Here is a 13,775-nt window from a genome sequence, read left to right as displayed (position 1 = left end):
TCCCAGTTGTTACTTTGAGGTACCAGGAGTGAAGTACCAGGATAGTGAGTAGGAACCTGAGGACATGAAGGGATGGTCACATGGGTGGTGGGATTAGTGTTGGAAACATTAATACCTAAAATAACTTGGTATTAATTAAAATCTTTTTTAAAAGAACAAAAATGTTTCATTTGATATAGAAAATTCAAACACTAAAGTCAGCATATGTTTATAATTCTAAATATGTGAAGCTTACATTGACTTTTAGCTGGACAAAACCACTTTGAATCCTTTTTTTATATAATGAAAAACATTTTAAAATAGTGATATAAATGAACCCGTGAACTCAGAAAATCAAGTGAACTTAGCTTTTTGCTTCTTTCTGTTTCATACATGGTAACAGATGGGGAATTGGGGATGATTATGGTCAAGTGTGTTCCTGGTATAGTGATCAAATGAACACGAGGGACTAGTTCCTGGAACACAAGCATCCTTTTAGACTGGTGTTTGCTGAGCTCAGGGCTGAGTTTCAGGACTGAGACAAGTGCACCTCATAACCTCTGTGAACACTAGACAGACTAGGCGAGAGAATCATGGGCGTGCCTGTCTACTGCTGCCAAGTCTCTGTGCCAAGGAAAAACTGACCCACAATGGGAAGCAGAACTTTGTCTCAGGCAGTTTAACTAGTTTGGAGTCACAGTCATGTCTGACACCAGAAGAAGGTGCTTCTTCAGACAGCCCAGAGGAAAAGAGATCTGAGCTCAAGAACTGCTAATTGGCAAATGTGAAATGATTCGATTGCAGTGAGCACAGGAAGCTTCACCTACCGGCAAGGACCAGGAAGCAAAATACAAGTTTTCTGAGAAATCAACAACAATCCTAGTGTTGTATGCACTCTCCTTTTTGTTTGACAGTGTCACTGAAAACGTTAATCTTTTGTTTTTGTTGCTGACAATAAAGGGTTCTGCTCTGTTAAAGTAAGAAGAAGAAAAAACTAAAGTCATTAAGGTGAAAGAAGAGATATTATGCCAAAATATAAAATTCTCATTTTAAAAATTAGATACTTAGATTTTTTATGAACATTGAGAAAATTTCATGTTAATAACTTGTCTTTATAATAATAAACAACTATTGACTTTTTTTTGTTACTTCTAATGATGACACCACAGGGAAAAGAAACATCAAAATAGCTTTGTCTCTTGTTCTATTCAAATAAAATTTTAATTTAGTATGTGAAATCTAATTTGTTTTAATTTTGGGCTGCCTCTGGCCACGCTCAGGGGTTACTCCTGGCTCTACGCTCAAAAATTGCTCCTGATAGGTTCGGGGGACCATTTGGGATGCGGGGATCGAATCCGGGTTCGTCTCAGTTTGGCTGAGTGCAAGGCAAATGCCCTACCATTGTGCTATTGCTCCAGCTCCCAGAAAAGAGCTTGAAATACTTTACCATTTTTCTATAAATATCTTATCTACAGAAAAAAATCCAACACTGTCCATTTAACCTATCTAGCACATCTTAATTTTTCCATTCACACTGAGTTTTAAAGACTTACTGAGCAGCTGGCTGCTGTTGGACATCTAGAACTAGATCAGAGATGCAAAGTCCATCATCACCGCAGTCTTTATGGAAAGGGATCTGCAAGATAGGAAAAATAATTAAAGCTATTACCTCCTGACATAAAAAGTACATTGTGTGAGGGACAGAGTGGTGGTACAAATGGTAAGGCATCTGCCTTGCACACGCTAGCTTAGGATGGACCGTGGTTCAATCCCCTGGCATCCCATAAGGTCCCCCAAGCCAGGAGCAATTTCTGGGTGCATTGCCAGAAGTAAACCCAGAGCATCACAGGTATGCCTCCTCTCCCCCAAAAAAGTACATTGTGGTTAGGTCTAGAGTGATAATATAGCAGGTAAGGTGTCTGCCTTGTAACCAGCACCACATCTGGTCCCCAGAGCACTGCCAGAAGTGATCCCTGAGTATAAAGACAGGAGTAATCCCTGAGCACCACCTATGAGTGCTGTTTCCAACAACAATAAAACAAAACAAAACAAAACAAAGCACATTGTGGAGTCGTGTTCTATTGTTTTGCTCACATAAAATTAAAAGCAATACAAAACTAATCAATATTCTAGGAACATAGGCATGCTTAGTAATTTTAATAAGAGTGAATATAAAATGCTAGATGGTAAAATGGTGGCCAGGAAGATAGTTGTGAAAGTAGTTCAAAGGGAGAAACATATGCTTTGCATGAAGGAAGTTCTAGGTTTAATCCATAGTACCATAAAGGACCCTGAGCATAATGGGTGACTCCTGAGCACTTAGTATGAAGTATTGTTTGAACACTACTAGGATAGCCCTCCAAATAAACCCAAAAATTCCAGGATGACTTGTCTGAGAGAGAAATATGACAGGGACTATGGTGGGAAGTGAAAAGAATGTTATATAATTAGTGATATTTTATTTAAGTGGGTGGTATTCCCAAGATATCTTATATTTTGCTATTTACTTCTTTATAAATATTTATTGAACATGTAGAATGGAGCAAGCATTGCTTGAGAGATGGAGAGGGAAAAAGAAAACCAAAAATGAACATTTCTGTATTTGTGAACATCACATAATAATGTTAAATAAGAAAATCAAATATTGAAAATTATAACCTAGGTATCTTCTAATTTTCCTGCAGAATGGTTGTAACTTTTTTTTAGCAAGTCTGCCCTATAGGAAAGACTAGCTGCCATACTTACACTGAAGACCTTGGCTGTCTCTGAGTAGGCTTCAAGGGCAGGGCTGGTTCCTGGGTTGGCCAGGCTGATGTTCACACACAGATCCAATGGACTGATAACATCAGAGGGCTCCTAAACATGGAGATAGATTGTTAGGATACAGTAGCTTCAAAATAACCACAAAGAAAATGACTTACATAGGCTATTCCAAAATGTCAAGACCTCTTGCTCTTTCTTTTCTGTCCTAATCCTACTCTTAGAATCTCTGTTAAGAAATTAAGAGACATGGACTGTAAAAATCCTAAGCAACAATTAATTTTAAGTTAAACTTATCATAATTACTCATTATTCATGTATGAAAAATTATATATATAATTTGATGCTATATACATTTGAATGTTCAAAGGTGAGGCAACTCAGTGGTTAGATGTTTTTCTAATTATCATTTGTCAAGATTCTTTCTTCCTGAGGCATCCTGAATAAATCTCTGGAAGAGAATACTTAGACTAAAAAGAGAACATAAAAGGTTAGCTGCCAGAAAATGAACAAGATCGCTGTATTGGTTAAAATTCAACTGATCTATACAAGCAGACAGGTGACTCTCACATTCAAAAGCCTTCCTGCTACTGGTCCTAGTGAACAGTTATGTCCTGCATCACTCTTTGCACTTAAAAAGATACTGCACATATCCCTGGACAGTCATTATAGGTGATATTACCCAATTACAAGAACATCTTCTCCACTTTGCCATTAGGATATAGAGTATGACTTGAGCAGTGCTAGGAGGCATAGAACATTTCTAGTTTTTAAGGATTTGTGTCTACTGAAAAATGCACAAGTTGCCCAAACAGGGTTGAAGATGTTATCTACCCCATTTTCTATAAATGCTTTTTAATTCCTTTTACTTTTAGAGAAGATAAATGGGAACAGAAAAAACCTCTCACAGTGAGACTTCCTTAAGAATCCACTTTTAAGTGGGGATCCCCCCAACTCTTCTTCATTCTATCAGCTATACAAATTAAACTAGCTTTCTTCTGTGACATAATTCTCTTTATTGCTACTTAGTACATGCACAAGCAGAACCTATTCCTGGATGTGAATCCTAGTAAGGCTATGGACCCTAGGATGGTTTCCTGGCTACACAAAATGTAGCTGGTTGCAGAACAAACATAAGAGATGGGCATTCATATATATTGCTATGACAATGGTGTCAGCTGAAATGATTTCTTAGCTGATAACTATAAGTACACATGAGAATTAGCAGGAGATATAGGTCAGTAAGAGCCTTGCTGTCTTCATGTAGGACTAGGCTACATGTTAAACTTGACTCATCACCTTGCCCTAGCACAAGAACAAAAGAAATAGGAAACCTGTTTTTGTTTCGTAATAAACTCTATAATGAGCATATTTTAGATAAGTAAAATATTTTTTATTTTATGAAATTTCCATAGAAAAATGTGAGGAGGGAGAATTAAAGGACTACATGTCAAGAGAGAATGGTTTGAAGAGGGCCTAATTGTTTTCTTAACAATAAAAAATTACAGTATAGAAATCTTTGACTTGATTCAGTAAACAGCTCCTGATTAGTTTATCTACTCATTAGCTTTATGTCTTCAACTCTACGATTACAATTTCTGAAATGTGATCATTATATCAGAAGTATTCAGAAATGTGAATTTAAGCCTATTTTTGAACTTTCAAACTCAAATTTCCAGTGGTGGATATGCATTTTACAAATAATCCCTTGGCAATTTTTAAGCATCTTAGACTATAAGAGCCATATACTAGAAAAGTTCTTAAATAGCTCATTTGAAAAATAGTCTCTTGAATAAGTTATACTTATGAATGATGTGGTTTCTCAGGAGAATATTCATTTTTGAGAAATACTTTTAAATTTTATAAACTGAATTTCCTGTTGAAAGTTTTCTCCTGAATATCATTTTTCTCCTTGAGAGATTTTCAAAACCCATGTGGTTTACTATAATTATGGCATAAAGTTAAATAATTATGGCAAAAAATTAGATCAATACTTTAACTTCATCTTTTACCTAATATAAATAGATGAATCTGTAGTTAGAATTGTCCTTTATGGTGGTCAAAGTACAAAATATTTCCTTGGCTAGAAAAATCTCAAAATAACATTTATTGCCAATTAAAAATTCCTTGTTAAACATGTAAGAAAATGCTGTCTTTAATTTCACTTTTAACCTTATGTTTAATCTTATTAGTTTCAATCCTATATAAAATTTATTGCTACAAATTTATGTAATAATGTGACCACATTATGAGCATAAAGGAAGTAAGCTTCCTATACACAGAATTAGACAAGAAAAGCATTAACTGGTGAGTGTTGGAACACTGTATGATCAAAACTCAACTATCAACAACTTCTTAACTCTGTATTTCACAGTGATTTAAATAAAAAAGAAAATAATTAATTACTAAGATGAACATTATATAAACTAGAAGTTTACATTTTAGATATCCACTATTCATCTCTGAAGAACAGAGATGAAAAGGGTTGATTCTGAGGCCTCACCTGTACATGGATGATGAACTCAGCGCAAGTCTGGGCTTGATTTACCATCAACTTTTTCTGCAGAAACCTCTCATTATTTTCCGTAAACAACCCCCTGGATGTGACTCTGGAAGAATACTGATCAGCATCAACTGTGATGTTATATTTAATGGCTATGATAAAAATCATAAATAAACGTTATTATAATAATAGTTTCAGGAAAACACATCCTTACTTTATTGTGACTACTAGGTGAAATCTCTGGCTTCAGGAGAACATCAAAGCATCTCTTACACTGAAGAACTACTGTGAACCACAGTCAGTCTAGGAATTTGTAAGTCTGGCTCTGAGGACATAGGTAACCATAAAAACTAGCAAAGATGTGATTCAGAGAAACACGGTTTGAAGCAGTGAACTTTCCTTCAGGAAAAGGAAGGCAGAGTTCTTGAGTAACTACAGTTAAATATATTCTTCTAATTTATCTTATATAAGTTTTACAATAAACCAGGAAAGTGGGAAGTATCCTATTTTTTTAGATAATGAATAAAAGATAAAAAAAATCACTGGGATTCAAACACTTAGGATCTGGGTAGGAACAGATGTTATTTATCTATTTTTGACACTCTAGCTCATCATAATACCACTATCACATGTTTCTATTTATCATTATTATTATTATTGGGTCATATCTGGTAATATTTAAGTCTGATTCCTGTGTCTATGCTAAGGGACCACTCTTGAAAGGAAACTTTATAGGGTTCTGGTGACCTAATCCAGATCTGCTGCATGTAAGACAAAAACTCTACTCATTTTACTATCTGTCTGGCCCCTTTAAAACTTTCTTAATGGAAAAAAATAAAAGGATATGTGGTGGGAAAGTTTCATAGGCAGTACATTACTTTCATATTATTATTTTCAAACTGGAGTATGCACTGGATAAAATAAGTAACTGAGACCATATGCTTTATAAATTAACCTTCTAAAGTTGAGGGGATACAAGTTATGCCTTACATACTATTAGTGCTAGGCAATTTCATAGCAAAGGCTCAGAACTGGCCTATCAGGGTGAAACTGAGTATAAAAGAGAGACAAATTCCAAGAGCACAAAGACTCCAGACAGTGAGCCAAGAGAAATTCTCTGACAGGTGAATCTGCAGCAACAGAAGAGTGAATTACAATCAGAAGGTGGAGCATTCATCTGCCAGATTTCTACAAATGCATTTTCCAAGTTAATATTTGAGAAGATGAGACACTAATTTTCCTCCCAGTTTTATTGAGATAATTAAATTTTATGTGCATAGCTAAGATATGCAAAATCAAAAATTTTATGTGCATTTAATTGATTGCATTTTAATAGTTTTTTTTTTTTTTTTGGTGCAGAGCTCAGGGGCTACTCCTGGCTCTACACTCAGAAATCACTCCTGGGCCGGGCGGTGGTGCTAAAGGTAAGGTGCCTGCGCTAGCCTTGGACGGACCGCGGTTCGATCCCCCGGTGTCCCATATGGTCCCCCAAGCCAGGAGCAACTTCTGAGCACATAGCCAGGAGTAACCCCTGAGCGTTACCGGGTGTGGCCCAAAAACCAAAAAAAAAAAAAAAAAGAAATCACTCCTGGCAGGCTTGGGGGACCATATGGGATTCTGGAATTTGAACCACCGTCCTTCTGCATACAAGGCAAATGGCTTACCTCCATGCTATCTCTCCGGCCCCCATATTTTAAATGTTTTATTTAATTATCATGACAAACTAAATGAATACATTTCAGGCTACTCAGATTTGGACCAGTTCTGCCCAAGTGAAAGAGCAAATGTCTAAGTAGGAAAATACAAAAAGCCTGCCAAGAGGTAAATCTGAATTCTGCTTTGTGTTCCTAATCCATTTTTGTCTTTTAGTGAATCATGACAAATAATCTACCTCTATATTTTTAGCTTTTCATGCTTTTGATTATCGCATAGTGAAAGATCTAGAGGAATGACCTTTTTCTAAAATTTAAGAGTCCCAATCCAATGGAGAGAGAGGGCCCATTCAAGCAAGTGTCCAATTAATTGTTATGTGTTGAGGAAATTGAGACTTGAAGCTGAAGGACAAAGGCAAGATGGAGTGGATAGAAAGACTGAGTAGAATGCAGGACCCCAACTGGCCCTGAAAGTGAGAGAACTGGTCAGAGAGTATACCCCAAAATCCCTTTACTTCCAACAGATTTCCTAACTTTCCTCTGTTGAAAGGACATTCTGCAGGCTTTTAATCATTTTCTGTGTAATTCAGAAAATTTAAGACAGTGATATCTTAAATTAGAAAATTTAAGACTATATATTTTCTCTTCCATACAGGTAAATTCTTCAAGGACAGGAGTGACATCTGATATTAATTCTGAATAAAGGCCTTCTAGAGCCATGAACTATGTTCCATCACTTTAAGAAAGGCAACTTTTGATGAAAAAAGAACTCACTGGAAAATTGGGAGTGCCTTTGATTATGGCCAAGATGACAATAGTAGATTGACGTCATTTTGTTAAAGCAAAGAAAGATAGAATCTTAAGTCCCCATGTCTGAGGAGTCCATCTCAGACACCTCCAACTTCTCAAGGGGGAAACATTTTACACATCTGTCAGCAAAGAATATTTCTTCAGGCCTATCTTCCTGAAACTGTAGAAGCAAATTTACACTGAGCAACTAATTTCAGCTCTACTTACCCACTTGACTTCTTTGCTCAGGTCTAAACTTAGCACTGAAGCATAGTTTGAGATTTATATCAGCATTTTTGTTGACCAAAATTATTTTTTCTGGTGTGAATGAAGCTTCTACAGATACATCAGCAATACTCTGTGACCTAAGGGTATAAATGGAAACAGCAAAGATGAGTGTTATTGTCAAGAATACAGACTGACATCGCTTCAGCACAGCACAGTGAAGACTTCATCCAATATCCCTCTCTTCTATCTCAGCACTAAGTTATATTTGAAAGTTCTCAGAGGACAGGTAGAAGCATGAATTCTATATTTCCAACAATAAGAACAGCACGACCCTCAATTCATAGTGCTTTTTAATGAACCTATGCTGGAGCACAGGATGTATCTGCAACCTCCTGCCAAATGAAGTCATGGTTTGCCATGTATGTATGGTTTGCCAGCCTGAAGTAGTGGCAATCACTCTTCTCTCAGAGGAAAGAGAGCAGGTGACTCAGGAGAGCAATGGGATTGACAAATGTGGTCAAAAATATTTCTCTGCTTCTTCTTCCAGTGATGCTCTAAGGTATATGGAATCTACAGCCATGATGGTTGGAGTGGGAGATAGATTGATTCCAGAAAGAGACTAAGGAAATCATTGCAGGGAAGGTGTTTCAGATTTTGTATCCTGGTTCAGCCTATTCGGTATCAGAAGGGTTTTCACATAGACATGTCTTCATTTGATCCTGTACCACTCTCAGAGTTGGAGTGAAAAATAGGAGTAAAGTAGAATAAATATTGTAGCTATCTGGGTGGAGGAGTACACCCAGTGGTGCTTGGAAACTTCTTCTGGCTTCATGATTAGTGGTAGATTCTGGCAGTTCTTAGGGAACATGTAGTTTTGGAATTCAACTACATCAGCTACAGAAAAGTCAAATGCCTTTAGACTCTGTGCTACCTATCTCTCTGGCCTTCTATTTTTATTGATGAAAGAATATGAGACACAAAGACATATGATAGACAACTGTCACTTTACTGAGCAAGTGAGAAATTAGATCCCATGGTCTCCTACTTTTGTTATCAATGAAATTTGAACTTCATCACAATGACTCCTAGTTCATAGTTTTGACTATTTAGAAAGCAGCATGTGCTTTCACTACTTTAAAAAGTACCATTAAAACAAAACACTGAAAATATTTTTATTTTTATTTCAGGCATCACATAAGTAATGTGAGTTAACTGGAAATTATACCAAAGCTAAACATAAATTCATTAACCCTTCCAATATCTAGTAAAAGATGCTACATGATATCAAATTTACAATATATAAAATATCTAATTAAATGTCTTACTTAAATCAATCACTCTGAATGATAGTACAGCAAATAGGGCTATGCATGTAGCTGACTAAGTTCAATCCCTGGCATTGCATATGGTCTCTTGAGCACTGCCAGGAGTGATTCCTGGGTACAGTCAGGAGCATTTCTAAGTGTGACCACCAAAATAAACATAAAACCAACCAAACAAAAAAACATTAATTCATCTCTTGTGGAATTTGAGTATCTCAATTGAGTTAATACTGGCTTAAATTATCTTGTAAAAATTCTCAGGAAATGACAAAAAATTGTTTTTCTTTTTTTTTTTTTTTTTTTGGTTTTTGGGCCACACCTGGTAACGCTCAGGGGTTACTCCTGGCTATGCGCTCAGAAGTTGCCCCTGGCTTGGGGGACCATATGGGACACCGGGGGATCGAACCGCGGTCCGTCCAAGGCTAGCGCAGGCAAGGCAGGCACCTTACCTTTAGCGCCACCGCCCGGCCCCCAAAAATTGTTTTTCAATACCTGAAAGCAATGTGTTTAGTAAGAAAGTTTTAACATATCTTTTAACTAATATCTTCCATAATTTTATATGACTGTGTATGTCTTGATTTTTTAAGAACTAAATCCTCTTTCAAAGAAAAATGTTTGGTGTCATTATTAAAAATGGGAAAATATCATTTACCCAGTACAAAGAATCTAATGACAGGTAACAGAGTAAAACTCAGGTAAGATGCAAATTTTCTATATAAAATTGTTTATAAAGGTATTATATCATTGTTTTATCTTCCACTTTTAATGAAAATCCACTCTTGATTTCATTCACTTAGTATATATAAATTGCAATTTTTAGGGCCAGAATGATAGTATAGCAGGTAGGGTGATTTCCTTGCATGTGATTTACCTGGATTTGATCCCCAGCATCCTATATAATGCCTGAGCACTGTCAGGCATGATTTTTGAGTGCAGAGCAAGGAGTAACTCCTGAGTATTGATGGATGTAGCCTTCACAAAAATTCTACAATATCAGAATTTTCCCATTCTGTAAGAGTTTTATTTTTCCTCACAAAGATTTCGTTAAAATAAATGCAAAAAAGAAACAGGTTTTTTGATTGGTGAAAAGTCTTAGACTAATGTAGAGCTTTATTTATGTGCTTATTTTGGTTTTGGGGCTACACACTGTGGCCTTAGGGGTTACTCCTGTCTCTGCACTCAGAAGTCACTCCTGGCTGGCTCACTCAGAGGACCATATGGAATGCTGGGGATCTACTCAGGTATGCCACATGCAAGGAAAATACCCTATCCACTGTGCTATTGCTCCATAGAGTTTTATTTCTTCCACACAAATATTTCATTAAAATAATGCAAAAAAAAAGCAGGTCCTATGATTGGTGAAGAGTCTTGGGCAATTTGGTCATGATAGAGTACAGTAATTTTATATATCAATACCAAAAATACTAAAACTCTCATAGATGTATTATCCAACATTAATAACAATAATAAAAATATATACTGTATATATTCCAGTATAAGCTGGCCCGAGTTTAAGCCAACTCCCTTAATTTTACCCTAAAAACTGGGAAAACTTATTGACTCTGGTATAAACTAAGGTGGAAAATACAGCAGCCACTGGCAAATTTCAAAAATAAAAATATACACCCAAAACAATTACAATAACTGCGGAATCAGTAGGTTAAATGTTTTTCAATACTTATTGCTAAAGAAAAACTGTAAACTCGCAAAGATAATTTTAAAATTTTAAATAAAATGCAGAAAACTGTAGCTTAATAGGTAATCAAGCTAAATCACAAAGGTTAAAATCCTTCAAAACTGGACTCCTGCTCCTCCTCATCTGTATGTCCAAACAGAGCTTCAGCTGTATCTGATGTGAGGGCATCAGCATAGACATTGTCATCATCACTGAGTTCGCAGATATCATCATCACTGTCACAGTCTCATACCAAGCACAGAATATTGTGGGTTAAATAGTTCAGTGGCATATAGTTCAGTTCAGCCTTCTACCTCTTCACTCAGCCATGACTTGTGGACTGAGTTGAAGCACTGTCCCTTCCAGAAGATGGCAGAAGATGACTGGAGACTACGTGCATTTGATTCGGTGCGCGCCCACAGAATAACCTGTATTACCCAAGTATAAGCTGAGTTCGGTGTTTAAGCACAAATGTTTGGGCTTATACTCGAGTATATACAGTACTTCAATTTTGAAACTACAAAATGGGATGCTATAAATTGTATTGTTTACCTCAGTACCAACATAACAACCAATGATCTGTAGCTCTTGAAATACATACAGAGCATACTGACAATATAGATGAATGAATAAATGGCTAACCTACTGTATTATCAGATGTATATGTTGACATAGCATATAAAACAACTCCCTATTTTTCCTGTTAAGATATAGGATTTGGGCTATATTCACAGTATAATACTGCCTCTCTTTAATGCACACCAAATGGAAATTATAAAAAGTAAGAGAAAAGGGGCCGGCGAGGTGGTGCTAGAGGTAAGGTGTCTGCCTTGCAAGTGCTAGCCAAGGAAAGATCGCGACCGCGGTTCAATCCCCCGGTGTCCCATATGGTCCCCCCAAGCCAGGGGCAATTTCTGAGCGCTTAGCCAGGAGTAACCCCTGAGCATCAAACGGGTGTGGCCCAAAAAACAAAAACAAAAAAGAAACAAAAAAAATAAGAGAAAAAGAGTAGAACCCTCAATGGTTAACAATATATGTTTAATAAAGTTAGACTTTGAAGTGCCAAGAATCATTTTACATTTGTCATTTGTAGTGAGTGACTGATATTTTTAAATTCTGATCTACATTGAGAGCAGGGAGAGGGGGCTCCTCCAAGAGCAGCTGGCTGGGGTGCAGTGATTAATAGAACAGTTAGAGGGAGACAGAGCACACCCTCTGTGTCCCATAAAAGCTGAACAGAGGACTGAGCACTGGAAAGCCGCATACCCAGCGGCTGGATGAGATGGAGCTCTTGGTAACTCAGCTCCTCTGTGTGCCCTGAAAGATTAATCAGGAAAAGAGGAGGATTTAGTGATGGTGACTCCTGCAGCTAGATGGGATATGGTGGTAAGAGGGGGGTGGATCACTCAGCCCTGAAGCTGGAGTAAGTTTCAGCATGCCTTATAAAGGACTATAAGACAACCCCACACTTTTAAGACATTTTTCATGGGTTAAAAAGTCATCTTATACACCAGAAAATACGGTATATTTTCTTGGATATTCAATCAAATCTCAAATGCTTTCAGAATCTACTCCCTAGCAAGCCCAATGTATTTATTTTTGTCCTTGAATCCTTCATTTTTGTTTCCTGTTCATATGTTCCTACTGGGGTCAGTGAGAAGTCAGCTAAGCTTGAATACTGACTTCTTATTTATGACTAATAATTTAAACAGATATCTCATTACCACATGTGAAACTGGACTGTACTTGTGAATCCTTGAGTATTCAATAATTTTAGGGCATTCTCATGAAGTTTCCTTTCTGCAAGCTGAGATAAAGCTATTTCAAAGATAAGATTCAGAAATACCCTGGATACCGTTTGAAGGTTATGATCTTTTCTAGGCATGTTCCTGCTTACTACATGCTCACTATGCAGAGAATAGAAACTTGATCTAATGTGAGAAAATAATTTTTTTTTACCTAAAATAAGCACATTTTTTGGTACAATGACTGATAAATGTCCTGGAGTCTTTTACAGACTTCACCACTGCACCAAAACAGCCATCTGTTCTATTTGGCAGTTCTTTTGAAGTCATTTAGTTTGATCAGAATCTCACTGACTCACCAGAGCTGGACCACTTGGCCAAAGGCACCAATGGAAACATCAGGAATGGAATCTCCATTTAAATCTCTATAGCCATCCAGAGATCTCCCAAAGAATTGGAGATGATTTCGAAAGGTGGCATCAGACCCTAGGATTTTCTGAAACAGTGAATTTGACATGAAATTATTATGCATAACAATGAAGCAGAAAGCATATTCTATGTCGTTTTAACAGTTGTTAATATTTCTACATAGCCATTTTCCAGGTTTTCTTTACTCTTCACAAAATTCCACTGGTTTGTGAATTACCACTTACTGATCATTTTCTATTTGATTAAAAATTAATATGAATCTGTTAACAAAATTACAAGTCATCACAAAGCAGTGAAAGGTGAAGAAACTGAAAATTAATGAAAAAAATTAATTGCCTCCAATTAAGTTCTGATTCTCAGCTCACTTCTTTCTGGTTTTTATTTTGAAGTTGCCTTTTGAATAAAATCCTTCTTGGTACCATTTCAAAAAAACTTGTACTGCTGGTTCCTGAAAGTCTATTTTCCTATTTAATTTATTGAAAGGTCCTGTGTTTTCCTATTTAGTCTCTGTCTTTTTCACAAGAATGTAAGATCCAGAGACTTGTCTGCCCCTTTCTTTGCAGCATCCCAGTGTCTAGAATCAAGCTTGACACAGAGCAGCTACAGCAGCTATTATTTATTAAATAAGGTATTGTTGAGTATTGTTAAATAAAGTCCAAAACTAAGAGGGATGAATTAGATGATCTGTATACA

The 13,775-nt window shown here is 36.6% G+C and overlaps 1 protein-coding gene across 1 annotated transcript in view; it reads right to left on the bottom strand.

Annotated features, from left to right (window-relative positions):
- Positions 1–13,775, bottom strand: part of ITGA2 (integrin subunit alpha 2) — a 98,804-nt gene that overhangs the window by 21,174 nt on the left and 63,855 nt on the right. Inside the window, exons 16-21 of the mRNA XM_049769056.1 lie at positions 13,013–13,149; positions 7,912–8,048; positions 5,243–5,394; positions 2,725–2,835; positions 1,533–1,615; positions 807–948 (exon numbers count right to left, since the gene is read on the bottom strand). Of these exons, the coding sequence (XP_049625013.1) occupies positions 807–948; positions 1,533–1,615; positions 2,725–2,835; positions 5,243–5,394; positions 7,912–8,048; positions 13,013–13,149 (762 nt within the window). The remainder of the gene's footprint in view (positions 1–806; positions 949–1,532; positions 1,616–2,724; positions 2,836–5,242; positions 5,395–7,911; positions 8,049–13,012; positions 13,150–13,775) is intronic.

The sequence above is a fragment of the Suncus etruscus genome, chromosome 2 (assembly GCF_024139225.1).
Source record: "Suncus etruscus isolate mSunEtr1 chromosome 2, mSunEtr1.pri.cur, whole genome shotgun sequence".
NCBI lineage: Eukaryota > Metazoa > Chordata > Mammalia > Eulipotyphla > Soricidae > Suncus > Suncus etruscus.
This window is presented reverse-complemented; position numbering and strand designations above follow the sequence as displayed.